At 40.3% G+C, this 17,639-nt stretch overlaps 1 protein-coding gene across 1 annotated transcript in view; it reads left to right on the plus strand.

The window, feature by feature from the left end:
- RXFP1 (relaxin family peptide receptor 1) overlaps positions 1 to 17,639 on the plus strand; it is an 86,675-nt gene that overhangs the window by 35,651 nt on the left and 33,385 nt on the right. The window contains exons 3-4 of the mRNA XM_081093209.1: positions 10,465 to 10,563; positions 14,861 to 14,966. Coding sequence (XP_080949335.1) covers positions 10,465 to 10,563; positions 14,861 to 14,966 — 205 coding nt within the window. The remainder of the gene's footprint in view (positions 1 to 10,464; positions 10,564 to 14,860; positions 14,967 to 17,639) is intronic.

Genomic DNA, 17,639 nt, shown 5'->3' on the forward strand with positions numbered 1-17,639 from the left:
GGTAGGTAGGTAGATGGATGGATAGATAGATAGATAGATAGATAGATAGATAGATAGATAGATCATCTTGTTAAAATAACTGAATGCTACACAAAATTTTTAAAAACTAGGATAAAAGTGCTCCCTGCCAACGTCCCCTTCCTCCTGCTTGCAGTTCAGATGGGGAGAGTGACTGCAAGCTCCCAGCCAATAGAAATGGCAGCAGGAAGCAGGGAAGGGAACCTGGTAGGACCAGCCAATTCACCTCCAAAAGTAATTTCTCCATGAGAAAGGAGTGGGAACTCCTGCCTTAGTGAGAGACCAAATAACAAAAGTAACAGTCCTTAAAGTTATGCAAGTTTCTCAAGATTCACCAACCAGCACATTCGGATGGAAGCATTGGAGTGTAGAGATCAGGCTTGGGAGGCCTGGGCATGAATCCTGCCTATAAGGAGGGTAAAAATGACTGTTTTCTTTATGCAAAGTAGGAATAATAAGAGTATTTGTATCCAGGGGATGTTAAAAGGATTCAGTAAGATAATGTGTCTAAAGATGTTTAGCAGGGTATCTAGCATATAATTAGCGCTCACTAAATGTTAGCTGGTGTGTGAGTCAGCTATAACTCGATTACAAACTTAGTGTCCTAAGCAGTAACCATTTATTTAGCTAGTGATTGTGTGGGTCAGCACCCAGCTGGGTTTGTCTGAGAGCAGCCATGCAGTTTCCTGCACATCAGCTTTGTCATCATGCCTGGGACCTTGGCTGAGACAGCCGGTGACTCAGCTCTGATCCGCCCGCAGGTTAAGAGGGTGGGCTTGTTCTCAGGGTAGACACATGACACCCAGGAGTGAAGTGAAAGTCTGCAAGGCCTCCTGAAACCTCCGCTCAGAAATGTCGCATGGCATTTCCACCACAATCCTTACTGAGGCAAGTCTGCAGGCCAGACTCGTTTCAGGAAGTGAGAGGGATCCTTCCTCCCGCTGAGAGAAGCTGCAAAGTCACACTGCAAGGGGCTTGGGTTGAGGGAGGGCAACATTTGAAGCCACGTTTGCAAATTCTACCACAGTTGCTATTCTCATTGCGTTTCCCACAAACTTTAATGTTGACTCTTGGTGACTCAGAGTCTCCAGCTGCAGGACTTTTTTCCTGTCTGTTAAACAAGTTAAGTACTTCTAGGAATAATCATGGTTTGTGTATTTACTATCTTATTGAAACAGTAGCTACTATGTGAAGGAATGAGTTTTCTACACTCTTGATTTTATAGTTAAACTAGTGGCCTGATGCACAAAATTTGTGCATGGAGTGGGGGGTTTCCATCAGCCCAGCCTGCACCCTCTCCAATCGGGGACTCCTTGGCAGATGTCCGACTGCCGGTTTAGGCCCGATCCCACAGGCAGTCAGACATCCCTCTGGCAATCTGGAACCGCTGGCTCCTAACTGCTCACCTGCCTGCCTGCCTGATCGCCCCTAACTGCCCTCCCCTGCTGGCCTGATCTCACCCCCAACTGCCCTCCCCTGCTGGCCTGATCTCACCTCCAACTGCCCTCCCCTGCCGACCTGATCTTGCCCCCCAATTGCCCTCCCCTGGTGACCTGATCTCCCCCCAAATACCCCCCCCCCCCGCGCCTGTCTGATCTTGCCCCCAGTGGCCCTCCCCTGCCAGCCTGATCTCCCCTAACTGCCTCTGCCTCGGCCCCCACCACCATGGCTTTGTCCAGAAGGAATTGGACATCCGGAAAATGGCCAGTCAACCCAGTCTAATTAGCATATTATCCTTTTATTAGTATAGATAGATTATATAGGATAGGATTGCTTAAATGGGGGGAAAAGCCTTTTTCAGCAAGAGGAGATGCTCTTGGCAGACAAAAATACATAATCCCTATATCTGGACTGATAGCTAGCCATATGCACTATACTGCCAAACCAGTCATTAAAAAATTGAACCGCTTTCTTACACCTTACACCAAACAGTTATTGCCCTTAAAACCCCTCTTCAGCCCCCACCTTAGGTTCTGCCTTCACACTTCACCCAGATTAGGTTCTAATTGGTTGGTTTCTATGTCAGTCAGCATCTCTGTGCCTATCTCTGGGCCAGATCAGAGAGGTGGGGCTGATCAGCAGCCCCCACAGAGGCCCGGAGAAAAAGAGAGGTGCAGCTACTGGCCAGGCCCAGAGAGAAAGGGAGAGGCAAGGGCTGATCAACAGCTGCCACAGAGGCTATGGATCAGACCCTGCTTCTCTCTCCAGACTTCTCTCCACACCTGATCTGCAGCCCCATCAGCAGTCAGTGCTGGGTCGCCACGCCCGCAGTGGCAGCAGTCAGTGCTGGGTTGTGACAGCATCCCAGCACTGACAGCGGGACTGACTTCTGGTCAGTCGAGCCTTTTGGTTGTTTTGGACATTATGAACCCTGGGATTTTATATATTAGGATATTTTTATTGATTTCAGAGAGGAAGAGAGAGTGAAAGATAGAAACATCAATGATGAGAGAATCATTGATGGGTTGCCTCCTGCACACCCCATACTGGGAATCAAGCTTGCAACCCAGGCATGTGCCCTTGACTGGAATAGAAGTGGCAAGGTCACTCTGTTTCCATATTAGTATGTCTGTAATCCATAGGGGAAGTGGAAACCTCTTCTAATACATTTTGGGTGCAGTAGATTAGTATCCACTAAATATTCATGTCTCCCCACACCCTTAGAATGTGACTGTATTTGGAAATAGAGTCTTGCAGATGTAATGAGGTTAGAGTTTCTGGTTTCCCTCAGATTCAGCCTAGGGAGAAGAAAGGAAAAGAAGACCCTTCCACTCTCCCTCACTTCTTGTCTAGCCTAGAAATAGCAAAGCCCACTTTTCTTTTTTCTTTTTTCCAAATCTATTAGCAATGCCCAAACCGAGACTTTTGAAAAGCACATACTAAGAATTTGACTCCTTTCTTATCTGCAAGCTTCTGCATCATCCATTTCCCAAGGCAATGAATTTCCACTTACAGGAAAAAGGGAAGAGAGTGCAAGGAATTCAAGGGGAGAAAAACTTTGTTAATGCCCCAAAATATGTTCCTGTCCTGGCTTGGCACTTACTAAGCTATGAGAATTAGATACACAGCATTTATTGATCAGTGCAATAGTGATTATATATATACTACAGGCCCATTGCAGGAAGATTCCTGCAAGAATAGGGCTTCCTCAGGCCTATTTCTGCAAGAATAGAGCTTCTTGCAGCTGGAGCAAAACAAGAAGCTGCCTCACTCCCTCCCATCTCTGCTGCCTCGGTTCCGCTCCCATGTCTGCTGCCTCGGCTCCACTCCCATGTCCGTTGTCTCAGCTCCCTCCCTTCTCTGCCGCTTCGCTCCCTTCTGCAGTGCTTGGCTTCCTTCTACGCTGTCTTCAGTCTTCACTCTGTGCCTGTGTATGCAAATTAACTGCCATTTTTTGTTGGGTTAATTTGCATACTTGCTCTGATTGGCTGCTGGGCGTAGCAGAGGGACGGTCAATTTGCATGTTTCTCTTTTATTAGTGTGTATATATATATATATATATATATATATGGAATTATAAGAATGTTTCAAGTATATTCAGTTATTCTTTTAATTGTTAATTGGGACTGCATTTAAAATTCTGAAACACTAAATATTCCTTTAGTTCCTAAGTACAGCTTTTTATACTGCTATCAGAATGATGGCAGTTTGATGTACAACTAAGCTGTTCTCATTTTAGAACAGGGGTCCTCAAATTACGGCCCGCGGGCCACATGCAAATACAAATATTGTATTTGTTCCCATTTTGTTTTTTTACTTCAAAATAAGATATGTGCAGTGTGCAAAGGAATTTGTTCATAGTTTTTTTTAAACTATAGTATGGCCCTCCAATGGTCTGAGGGACAGTGAACTGGCCCCCTGTTTAAAAAGTTTGAGGACCCCTGCTTTAGAATATTGCATTAAAGTTGCTGGCTTATCTTTTTTAAGGTTAAAATACAGGAGGAAAGTGGCATGGATCATTAACTATGTGTGTTAACATACAACCATGCATTGTGTGTGCAAAAATGATTGCTTTTCTATTTATCATTCTCAAGATAGCATTGGAAATACTTAAGTAGCTGAACCCTTGACTTTTCTATAAATATGTTTTGACCTCAGATTTATTTATCTGTTTATCCAACAATGCTCAAATGATATTTGGGTTAACTCCACAAGGATTTTTCATCTCAGGACACTTTCCACTAGATAGGACACAAAATTCAGTTGTATAAATGGCCTCAATTTTCTTTAAAATAGGCTCAGGATAATGTCACACCCCTTAATTTCTTCAAAGGGTTGTTTCCAAAGGTACTAGTGTTATTGGAGAAATTGAGGTGTCCGCTCCCCCACTGGGTGCTGGGGGGGGGGGGGGCGATCCTTATAATACCTCGAGAGAAAGAATTTTCTGAGACTCACATGGGAGGATGAGTGATTTTTATTTCCGAGGAATTACTTCCCTGGCTTTCCAAAGTCCCATTTCCCTTAGTTCATTTATAGAAGGTGTCATTGTGGTTTCAGTAGAGCTAGAAGCAGAGCTAGTGTCCAGAGTTTTCTTTCCATGTTGGATTCGGATCCAGTTCAGCATCAGTCTAATAGCAGTTCATTAGTCCATTATGAAGCTGCCCAAATGACATACCTATAATATTGGGCCTTCCCTTTGCTCCTTCTTGCTATTAATAACTAGTTCATTACAATGGTATCACTAAGATCCCCAGAAGAGGTAAAGCCATTCTGCCCAGCAAATTGCTGTTGTAATTCCAATCTAGGGACATTCCATACAACTAGTTTGATGAATTGCTCTGCCTGATCAGGCAGCATCCAGAGGTTTATTCTAATGGCCCAGGGCACTTTCTGAGAAAAAGATACTCCACTGTGTCCCAAGAATGGGTGCTGAGAATTGAGTAAATGTCTTAGAATCAGGAATGCTTGGCTTGGCATAAATCTGAACTTTGTAGATTAACCGCCTATTTATTCATTCATCCATAAAGCATGTGTTCACTTCGTAACAAATAGGATTTATGCCTTCATTTAAATAAAAGAGACCATTGTAGCGCACAGTATCATCCCACCCTCCTGTGTTCTGGCCTTCTCACTGACAGAGGCACAAGTCCCTCAGCTTTCGATTTTTCAAAATCCAAACATCCAGGGAACCGGGGAGCGGCCTCTGCACATCTGTGGGAGCATTTGGGAAGCTGACTCTGAGGACAAGCTGCAGAAGAGTCCCCTGGGGGCTGGTGAAAGGTGTGGAGCCCTGAGCCCCATAAATCTGCATTTTAGCAAACACCACAGGTGAATACCACACCTGTTAACGTGATGAAATGATTCACTTCCCAATGCAAACAATTTTATCACCAATTCAGGACACCTAGACAGTTGCTTAATTAGCCTCAGCCAGTGGTTTGCAAACTTTAGCGGGCATTGATCAGCCGCAGGGCTTGTTAAAATGCAGGTTGCTGAGCCTGGTTTACAGAGTTTCTGATTCAATGCCTCTAGAGTGGAGCCCAAGGGTTTGCTTTGCATTGAAGTTCAAAAGAAATGGTGAAACTGCAGGTCCTGGGTCTACACTTTGAAAATTACTGAGCTAGACTTACTCTCTCCTGTGCAAACCCAAAAGCAAACACTTTCAAAACTGCGTGGTATCTTATTAAAAGGGTTAAACAAAATTAAAGATATTTCTTTGCTGCCTTTCATCATACTGGCATGTATTATTAATTCCATGTGGGGAGAGAAAATGCAGTATTTCTCACACATATGTTACCACAGAACTCTCTTGTCAAGGAGAATCCTGGGAAACTACTTGAAAAAGCCTAATATAGCACCGTGACAAATTAGTGCATGCAGGAAACTTGGATTTTCCCCCTTTTTTTAAATAAGGGAACGTTTATTTAGAAAGTTAAAGAAGTAGTAGAAGGGCCCTTGGAGCTTAGGAAAAAGAGGGAGAGATATATGTGTTTTTATTAACAGGGAAGTTGAGGTATCCCTTTCCCCACTGAGTGCTGGCGGGGGTGGGGGGATCCTTACGATATCTCAAGAAAAAGAATTTTCTGAGACTCCCCTGATAAAAATCACAAGAGGATGAGTGATTCTATTTGCGTGGAATTACATCCCTGGGTTTCCAAAGTCCCCTGTCCCTTAACCCAGTCCTGGAAGAAGTGTAGCTGGGGATATAGGACAGCTAAAAGCAAAGCCAATGACCGGAGTTTCTGTTCCATGTTGCAGCCGGGTCCAGTTCGGCATTAGGTGAGTTACAGTCCATGAGTCCCCTGTGTGGGGGGCCATGTGGACCAACGCAAGAGAGCACAACACACCAAGAGCACAAGAGCCCGAGATCAAACCTCTTTTCAGGGGATTAAATGTCTCAAATTTCAAGCCCTTGCAGTGGCCACACCTTTTCTGGCCAATGACCTGTTCCCAGGTGTGACTGACAGACAAGTACCTTCCTGACACCACCCCAGCTTTACCGGGCATGTGTCTCCCTTCCTCCCTGTCCAGTCCCTTTCCCCAGAGATCTGCAGGGAATAGGCTGGTGGCTGCTTGGGGAGTGTAAAGCTTTCGCTTCCTGGTGAAGCTGCCCACATGACTCGCCTACAATATGTGGCCTTCCCTTTGCTCCTTCCTGTTATTAATAACTAGGTTAAGCATAACGGTATCACTTTGAGGGACAAAAGAGGGAGGAGAGGTGCAGGCATACTCTGGAAAAGAGAGAGAGAAGATGCTGGACTGTCCCATTTCCATCCCCCCAAAAAATGTATACACACTGTAACAGCCATCAGCTCGATTTTGAAACTGTAATGTATTTTAGAAAATACTGCCTTTATAATTATTCAAAGTGTGTATATACATTTTGGGGGGGCACGCTATATAAATGAGCATGGTGTGAAACAATTACAGTAAGTGGAACAAAAGAGCCATAAGCAAATTGCCCTTAAATTAGGGGCCACTTGCATTAATCTTATTTGGGTTTGGACCACCTGATTGTTAACAATCAGCAAGTCTGCTAGGAAAAGAAATATGCTGCTTCTGGTTGATGGTTTTCCATTGCCAAAGCTAGCTGTCCCCCACTGCAGCGTGAGAAGACTGACTGAGGTGAATCTCATAACATAGTTCTCTCAAGACCTGTTCTAAGACTCACCTAAGGTACTTATGGAAAATAGAAGTCTAGGCCCCCCTGCTTACCAAATAAATCAGAATCCACGGTAGAGGAGCCTGAAAACCTGTGTTTTTAGTAAGTACCCCAGATTCCAGAATTTTATTGTAGCATAAGAGAAACTGGATTTTCTCTAAGTATCTGTGAGGACAGAGCTGCATCGTCCATCCTTCCATTCATTTACCCATTCATTCATTCAATTAGCAAATATCTATTAAGTTCATGTAGCATGCAAAACCAGATTTTTATTCATCTATGCTATTAATTTTTATTCCCAGCAACATTACATTCATTTTTAGCTAAAAAATATATTGCTTAGTCAATGTATACATTTTTAACAATGCTATTCATATAGTACTACCAATATGTACTGGAAAGCAAATCCCCTAGCAATATTCTCTTAATGCAGTGCTCTTTATATTAATCCACGATGTCTCAAACCAAAAAAAAAAAAAATCAAAGGATCAAATTTCAGTGGGATTATTGCTAAAGTGTGAAAAGCCATTCAGTTCATTGCCCCATACATTCTTAAAATATAAAGATACAGGATTTAAAATATAGAAACACATATACCAAAAACTGTTTTCCTAAAAATGCTAACTTTCCAACTTTGTGGTTTGGGCTACATTCCCTAAGTTCTATAGACCTGCCTTCTTGTGGGAGGAAGAAAATGCTTCGGGAAGGCAGAGAAGAAGCCAAAAAAGAATTACTAAAAAGCTTGTTTGTTTGAAGATGTTGTTGTTTAAAAAGAGATCTCCACACATAATACTGTGACTTGGGGAAATACAAGCAGGTTTGTCCTGTCTCCTTCTGCATTCTAAATCCCCCGCTTCCTTTCTGACATCACTTATGTTCTCCTGTCCTTTTTTTTTTTAACTGTGTTGGGGAGTGGGGGGCGGGGGGAGGTGTAAAGGTAAAATAGGGTACAAAAGGGGAAGGAAGGAGGAGGATTAAGAAAGAGACAGAGATAGAGAAGAAAAGCAACATAATAACTACATCATTTGGATTTGTTGGACTGAAATGTTTCAACTAAGGCCACTTAGAGTGAATCCCTTAAAATAGAAGAAGGGCAAGAGAGTTGATGGTGGGGGCAAAGGATTAGGAGAGAGCACAAATCCCATGATTTTAATCACTGTACACTGTGAATGGTAAAAATGCAGCAAATTTGAAATAGTTCATTTGTGGAAGTCCAGTTAAATATAGGGCCTGCTTTAAAAAACAAAAAACAAAAAAAACACACAGAAATATCAACATGTTCTGGCAGTCAGCCAACCTCCTCATCTCATGAATTTCATAGCAGCAGTCAAGCACCACCCACAGAAATAGCCCTGTGTTCTGGAGTGCCATCGCCTCACCTACTTTCCATTGCTCTCTTCTGAGGCCAGGAACATGAACATGAACATGAACATGAACATGAACATGAACATGTATGTGCACCTCCTCCTCCTACAAAGCGCCACAGCACTGGCGGCCTGCAGGGTTAAGGCCTTCAGAAACCTGCAAGCCCACTTTTCACCCTTACTCTGTAGACACACACAAAATTATTTATAAAAATAATCAATGCCGCAACGTAGCAAGAGCCAAGCAATTTACCTCACTCACATATTTTATTTCTGATTTGTCCACGTATAAAAGTTTATAACACTACTATGAAAATTAACTTATTTTTAAGTTGATTTTTTTCATAGTACCTCAGTGATTTGCAACATTTTCACCCATTCCATCAATAATGATAATGATGAGTTTAAATTCCAGTTAATAATGGCTTGTTTGTTATATAAATTAATTTTTGTGTAATTCACATAATTTTGATGTAGGAGCCTCAATAATGGAAATGAAATAGATAACTGAAAACAAATAGTAACAATCAAATATTTAGCCCTGAACGTGGAACTTGGTTGGTTAGAGTGTCATCCATATACACCAAAGTTTGCAGGTTCAATCCCCAGACAGGGCACATATAAGAATCAACCAATGAATACATTGAAAAGCATCTCTCTCTCCCCCCCACCCCCACACACCCTTTCCTCTCTCTCTAAAATCAATAAACCTGATGTCACACAAAAGTTGGTCTTCTGTTAAAATAATTTATTTGGCCTAGAAAATAAAATAAAATATTTTTTATTGATTTTTTTACAGAGAGGAAGGGAGAGGGAGAGGGATAGAGAGTTAGAAACATCGATAAGAGAGAAACATCGATTCAGCTGCCTCTTGCATGTCCCCCACTGGGGATGTGCCCGCAACCAAGGTACATGCCCTTGACCGGAGTCAAACCTGGGACCCTTCAGTCTGCAGGCCGACGCTCTATCCGCTAGGGCAGAATTTTTTCTCTTTTATATCTAAAGATATGAACCAAGTTTGTAAAAGTAAAAACTTGCCAAAACTCAACAAACTCAGCCAAATCAGGAAAAAGACACATTTTCATGCCATAAATTTCAAAACCTGACAGCCAATGACACAAATAGATGGTTCTGGATCCCAGTGGAGCAGAACGCTTCAGAAGGCTCTTGCATCTATCCCCAGAACCCATAGGGAGTAGCAGAAAAATGCTGAAAAGTATCACCAACATTCCTACAATGAGACCACAAAACTAACCTACACTGAGACGCATGGGTTCAGAATAAAATGCACTACTTTGTTCTCATTCATAAGATTCCACTTGAGCTCCCCAAGTGTCTTCTACCAAGCAAAATATGAGTGAGTGCACCCCAAACCCTGGCTATAAAGGAGCTGTGAAATGCTGTAAGCTTTTCAGCCTCTGCTCTACAGCAACATGCCAGGCAAGGGGATGGTGAATGGAGGTTGAGTGAGTTCATCTATACTATCCACTATTGCAGCTGATACAATGGCCACATCTCTCATAATCTATCCCTTTGGTGACTCACCATCCATATGCATTTGCCTCTCAATAACTCCTGTTGTTTCCTTTCTTTTTTAACTATCATGACCATCTATCCATGTTAAAACATCTCCAATATCAGTTTTCATATTGAAGAAGATAGAGGGAATCATAATTAACATGCCAAGAACAGTGTGTCATGTTTCAGTACATCTAAAGTACTGTATCTTAAAGTATGGTCCAAAGAATCACCTCCAGTATCTATTAAGTATGGAGACTAGGAGACCCATCTCTGACATATAGCATCAGGATCTATAGAAGTGGGGCCCAGAAATTCACATTTGTAACAAGTTCCCAGAAAATGTTTATCTCACTCAGTTTGAGAATCACTCATTAATTTTAAAGTGAGAACCTATTTCCCCCAACACACCAGAATATTTCTGTGTTCTTGAACTTTTCTGCTCTCTGATTTTTATTTTAGGGGACAACAATGGATGGTTCTTGCAAATGGAGAAAAATTTTATCAATTATAACAGAACGGCCTTCCCATATCTCTTTGAGGCAGAAACACCGAAATGTTGTAAGTAACCAGAGGAGTTGAGTCTCCTTTTCCATGAGTTCATGAGACACCATGTCTTTCAAAGTTGGATCCAACATTTTTTTTAAAAAAAAAAAAAAAGGCTAATTATAGTTTTCCTATAGCAAACTCTATTAGAAATGCAGTCTTAATTTGAAAAGTTTATATAAAAATGACTCAGGGATCTTAACTGTAAAAGTAATAAATCATACTAGGTATGTTGTAAGTAAAATGACCGTCAGTCAAGGCTGCCATTTTATATGTCCCCTGTTTACAGTCACTATCAACTCCGATATAAAGGAAACTGAAAATAGAAGAGCATAAAGCTATTTGGATTTTAAATCTTGTAAGTGAAAAATCTTCTGAGGTCTAAACTATGCTTTAGAACTACAGAAAAAGGCCTTATTAATTATAACCTCCCATGTTTAATGATATATCAAAAACTTACAAAAACACTAGAGGGGCTATGGGAGGGTATAACCTTGAGGATTAAGCCTTTAATATTTTAGATCAGGAAGACCTATATAAATAAATTCTTTTAAATAAATTTAGTCTATTCTAATAAATTGTGCCAATGTAAATTTGCACCTTGGAATTGTAATTTTGATTCTAGCTTTTCAAAACCTCAGTTGAGCCCTAGCTGGTTTGGCTCAATGGATAGAGCCTAAGCCTGTGGACTGAAGGGTCCCAGGTTCAATTCCAGTTAAGGGCATATGCCCAGGTTGTGGGCTCAATCCCCAGTAAAGGGTGTGTAGGAAGCAGCCGATTATCTCACATCATTGATGTTTCTATTTCTCTCTCCCTCTCCCTTCCTCTCTGAAATCAATAAAAACATTTAAACAAACAAACAAAACAAAGCAAAAAACCTCATTTAAAAAGCAGGGGTTGTGGGGAGGGGTACTTTACTATTTTTGTTTCCTTTATGTTCTACCAAAAATTGTAAATTATAGCTTTTGTCTTAATTTTTAACATTTCTGTCTTTACTACTCAAATGAGATTAATAAAAACTACTAGCAATCCCGTTTAAGGATTCTTCCCACAAGTCTCACAGGCTACTCAGCAATCTGTCTCGGTCTCACGTTGTTTCCCAGAATATGAAGACCAAATTACTAGATCATTGAAAAGCTAAAAGCTTTGGGGAAAGAAAAAAGTTAACAGGTATAATTTAACTGCTAATATAATTAAAAAATAACAATGGATTAAGCCACATTTCTCAAAACATAGTTTTTCTTTTATTTTTGTTTTATGTATACTTTTCATAAGATCCAGAGACAGAGAAGCATCGATCAGACCATCAAACCTCAGAGGGAAGGTAGGGGAGGGTGGGGGTAAGGGGGAGAGATCAACCAAAGGACTTGTATGTATGCATATAAGCCTAACCAATGGACACAGACAACAGGGGGGTGAGGGCATGAGTGGGGGGGGGGGCAAGAGGGGGATAAGGACACATATGTAATACCTTAATCAATAAAGAAATTTAATAAATAAAAAAATGTTTAATTAAATCTTTTTATATCTCACCTATTCCCAAAAGGCTTTAGGCAGTTCACAATAAAACTATAGCTACTAACAGACTTAAACCATTAACATAACATAAAAAACAAAAGTTCAAAGGTGAATAGGAAAAGGAATGGAAAAGGAAAATAAGGAAATCTTCACTGAGAAAAGTTCAGTAGCTGCATCCAAAGCTTAGTTCTGAATTTTGCAGTCATTAGGTCAAAGAGAGGGAAAATAGGCTACATGGCTTTCATAGTCTGGTTTCTAAAGTAAAAACAAACAAATGGGAGGAAAACCGATCAAGTGAGCAAGAGAAATTAATTTTTGCCTGAACCTGAACTCTGAGAGAAATTGTCACAAGTAATATTACACAACAGAAATGGAGCTATACAATAAGTGATGTATCAAAAATACAGAGGTGATTTTTTTTATCAGTACTTAAAAGAACAAATATATGTTTTTAATTATTTTTAAAGACAATTCAAGGAGAGGTGGTAATAATTATCTTTTTGAAACTTAAAAGCAAGCAATGTAAAATGGGATGGAAAGTGTAGTGTAAAATTTGGGCATGATACTTGAATTAAGGTTCCTATTGTGCCTCTTTATCTGAATGAGATTGTTATAAGGATTTATTGGAAATTAAACTGAGGAGGGCTTATAATCATTTTTGGCTGAGTGACAGAGTGTGAGGAGCTCACATTTATACAGTGTACCTCTCAAGAAAAGTGTCACAAAAAGCATATGTCTACTGTTAACTAACGTATTAATAAAGTTTTCATTTGAGGGATTTAGAAAGTACAGAGATTTGGGAAGAATTCTTTACTCAGCCATAATTTCTCTAACTAGCTGGTACGTGGTTCATCCTTTTCTATTTTAACATAGTGGAAATTTCCTGTTCAAACCATTTTTATCATATTTTCAATTAGCATTTTAGCATGATCTAAAAGCATAACCATTTGATAACCACTGGAGTTAAGCTAATCTCACTGCCCTTCTTACTCTCACTCCCAGGACCTTCATCTTCCTGCCAAACCCTCACCATTCCTTCCCCACAACATAAACACACATGCTGGAAGGGCTTTTACGTGAAGAGACAGAATCAGTTTTTGGAGACTCATCACCAAAGCGGTCACTTACCACCATAAAGCTGTTTAAAAGTTCTTGGCAGAGTCTCTGTTTACAAAAAACACAAATCCTAAGCTATGATCTTGATCTCTCGTGATCTTGTAAAGGTGTCTGCAGAGTTATTTGGGAGGAGAGAAAGTACAGCTGTCACCAGCCAGTATCTGAGCAAAGGAGAACCCTTCCTATTTCCAAGGCTGCAGCCAGTTGTGCTGGTGAGCAGTCACCCACCCGCTTTGTCACGGGAATCTCTGCTCTGCCATGAAGACACAGTTCTAGTCTGAAAGTCACAACTGAAGCCTGCAAGCAGGAAATTCTCGTAGAAAGTTTGTTTGTCCTGATCTTTTAAAATGCTGTTCGCTGTGATCATTTTTAAAATAGGCAATTGTATAGAAAACACTGTACTTCTGAATCTTGGAGGAAGCTGGTTGACTTAGCTACACATGTTCCTCTCTTAATATGGCAGCAGTTAGGAGACGCTGATCCACTAGGACATCTGGACACAGTCTGTTCTACTGTGCCTGTTCTCTGTCAACATTGAAGCCTGTAACCTTAACCTCTGCTATGCAGTTCAGGGTTTCAAAGTAAATGTAGAAGGGGAGCATCCCTCATTGCTCTCAGTAATCATCTACTCCTCATAGAGCAGTGATGGCGAACCTATGACACGCGTGTCAGAGGTGACACGCGAACTCATTTTTTTGGTTGATTTTTCTTTGTTAAATGGCATTTAAATATATAAAATAAATATCAAAAATATAAATCTTTGTTTTACTATGGTTGCAAATATCAAAAAATTTCTATATGTGACACGGCACCAGAGTTAAGTTAGGGTTTTTCAAAATGTCGAGCTCAAAAGGTTCGCCATCACTGCCATAGAGGCAGGGATCAGACTGTATTTATTATACCTAGTAATAATCCCATTTTACTCTTTAGCTATATGAGTGCATTACGGCAAGTCTCATGTAGACTTTAGAAATATTGGGTCACATCTTTAAGACTATCACTCTAGCCCCACATGATAACCAAAGGCATATATCCCATTCTCCCTCTTTCCAACACCCATTAGTAAGACTAGAATAGCTTTGTATAAAAATATATTCAATCCCATAAATGACATTTTAGACATTCTTACATCCCTACAAAAGCCAAAAGATCACTTTAAAATCCTTTGAAAAACTCCTGAATTTTTTAGGGGAAAAAAATCTACCAACGCTATATCTCAGCATTTAGTTCTCCGCCTGCATGATAGTTAAAAATGATTTAGTCCTCCATTAAAGATTTGGTTATATTGTCAGTAAACACTTTATTCTTAAGTAGCAGCTTTAATGTGGACATTAAAGGCCATCACATACTACCATAACACCCTCAGACTAGCTTTTCTCCTGAGCTAACTAAGAGCAGATGATTTTGTTCATTTGCAAAATTTAAAAAAAAAAAATAAAGGAGAATTGCAGTCTGCTATTTAAATCTGTATATTTTTATATCTTAATGTTCTAGCATGATGTAATGTCAAGTTAAAAGCAAACTTTGGAACCTTAATTTAAAGCACTGACCAAATTGCTTAGGTAAGACATGATAGACTTTGTACTCAATAATTTTCATAGCTTTTTCTTACTTTCCATTACCCTCCTGTTCCTGATCTCTCACTGTCCTCATGTCTTACTTCCTCCTCTTTATTCAGCAGTCGGTTCTGTGCCCGTGAAATGTCTTTGCCGAGATTTACAGCTTGACTGTAATGAGTCCAAATTACGAGCTATTCCATCAGTTTCTTCAAATGTGACCTCCATGTAAGTAGAAAAGAATGGCTTTCCCTGAGCCGGAATATAGCCCTTGGAAAACTGTGTCATAATTAAGGCCTTGTCATTCTTGATATAGTGCATTTTTACTCAAAGACCATGTCTTTGCTCCATACTCAATTCTGGTTGCTGATATTTATTTTGCATTTATTAGATGCTACCCTCATTGTAAATTATTCCATGTATTAAGCTAGTTAGTCCCTCATAACAATATAGTGTCACCATATTTCATCTAAACAAAGGATGCCATCAATTGCATGTGCTGCTAAAGAAAAAAAGCTGCCAATTAAACTCTTCTATAGCGCTTTCTTATTTTATCAAGTGTTTACTTGACACATATTGAAAGAGCTCTTTTAAAGTTTATTGAACCTAAATTTTAATACACTCTGATATATAAATTTTTAAAAGTTAAATAAATGGGATTAAATATTCCCAAAGCTTCACATTTAAAATTGAACTCTTCTGAATCACATTTGATTTGGAGATGTTGATATTGGGTTTGTTTCTAAAGTAGCTCAAACTTATATATGTAAAACAGAAATCTTGATAATAAGTGCTTTGTTGATCTGGTACAAATTTGAATTCAGCAAACTTCAGCGCCACAAATACACACATTTATCTGAGACTTTCAAAAGAAATCAGTAAAAAATAGATATTTTAGTCCAATATTTTTGCAGAGGTTTTTTTGTTTTCATCCAGATGTTTTAGTGACTTATGGCTTGTGTATATGAGGGCAAAATAGAAGTTATTCTTAAATTTATAAATGTTGGCAAGGTCTGCCTGTTTTAACCCAAACCACATAACCCAGCAAATCATATGCTTGGTATATATAAGAGGTGGGGAATAGCTATGAGGATAGTGGTACCATCAAATTAATAGAATCTCGGAGTTTACCCAAGTGATGTCATCTGGGGACTTTACCCAAATTGACAATAAGCTGAGAGCATCCAGCAGGGTAAGCTCCAGAGACTTTTCCAAAGGAGGCAACTTTCCCACCTAAACTAAGGAAAGCAGTTTTTCCTATCCCCAATTCACCAATGCTCTTTTTTATGGTAATTAGTCTTACTAGAAAAATAATAATAATCTCTTCCCCCCAAAATCTGAGATCCTATGGAGAGTTTCCATGATTTAAATTCTGACTGGAACTGCTGCATTTTTATAATGTATGATGATTTCATTCTATATTCAAAGAAAAAAGTATCACCCCAATGCCTATATCAAATTACTAGAAAATGCAAACCAAAGGATACCTTGATGATACCAATCTTATTTTTGCACAAATAAAATTTCATTTTATTCTTAAGCACTTCAGCTAATCTTTGTAAACGAGAAACAGAAAAAGGGCACTGGAGAAACAGAGGAGGATAAGGCAATGACTAACTAGAAAGTACATGTCCCACCTAAAGGTATACTGATTTAATTAAAAAAAAAATAAATAAAAGCTCTTCTGACTCAGTACAAATATATAAATACTAGAGGCCCAGTGCACAACATTTGTGCACTCAGGGGTGGGGGGAGGGGGAGTTCGGGTTCCCTCAGCCCAGCCTGCACCCTCTCACATACATACATCACACATACATATGTATACACGTACATATATACATAGAGATGTGTGCAGACATATGAGCCACCAGTTGTCAACCCCTGGTATAAGGAAAAAACAGGGATCATAAATGATTGGCTACAGAAAGATGAGGATGAAGGAAGACCCCAAGATGACTGACTGCGAGGTTTCTATTCTGAGTAATAGAGTGATCCAAGGATGGGGAGATTGGTAACAATAAGTAGGGGAGGACTCCAGTTTTAGATGTGTCTTTCAATTTGAGGTTAACAGGTCATGCAGTGGAAATTTCCAACAGGAATTTGGAGATGTGAGAACGAAGCACAGAAGTTTATGCCTGTACCCCTTTATTTTATTTTGTGTTTTTTAAAAATAGCATTTCCATGCACTTTGGGTTGAGCAGCTTGATTGAGGGTGTCCATTTCTATTTTTCTCTGCAGAACACTGACTTAGCACCACATCTCGTCCCAGTATTTGTTCCACTCCACAGAGAAAAGGCTTTAGAGCAAATACATTAGGAGAGTAAATATCAAAGTTTATTACTGAGCTCAGTCCATATTTTGAGTTGGAACTATCATAGAGAAATGTCAGAAATGGACTAAATCATATATAAGTAAAGTAGTAAAGAAGCCAATAACCCAAGTAATACTTATTGAAGTTGAGATTTTTAAAGATATTTCACATGAATGCTAATGAACAAAAGAGACAAATATATAAATACTAGAGGCCCGGTGCACGACATTCGTGCACTCAGGGGTTGGGGGGAGGGGGAGTTCGGGTTCCCTCAGCCCGGCCTGCACCCTCTCACAGTCCAGGAGCCCTTGGGGGATGTCTGACTGATGGCTTAGGCCCACTCCCCACCTGCCCACCCTCCCACCGGAGCAGGCCTAAGCCAGCAGTCGGACATCCTTAGTGCTGCTACAGAGGCGGGAGAGGCTCCCACCACCACCACTGTGCTCGCCAGCCATGAGCCCAGCTCTGGATGAGCAGCGCTCCCCCTGTGGGAGCGCACTGACCACCAGGGGGCAACTCCTGCATTAAGTGTCTGCCCTCTGGTGGTCAGTGTGCGTCAGAGACTGGTTGTTCTGCTGTTTAGTCAATTT

This window comes from Myotis nattereri (genome assembly GCF_964212035.1).
Source record: "Myotis nattereri genome assembly, chromosome: 5".
Taxonomy (NCBI): Eukaryota; Metazoa; Chordata; class Mammalia; order Chiroptera; family Vespertilionidae; genus Myotis; species Myotis nattereri.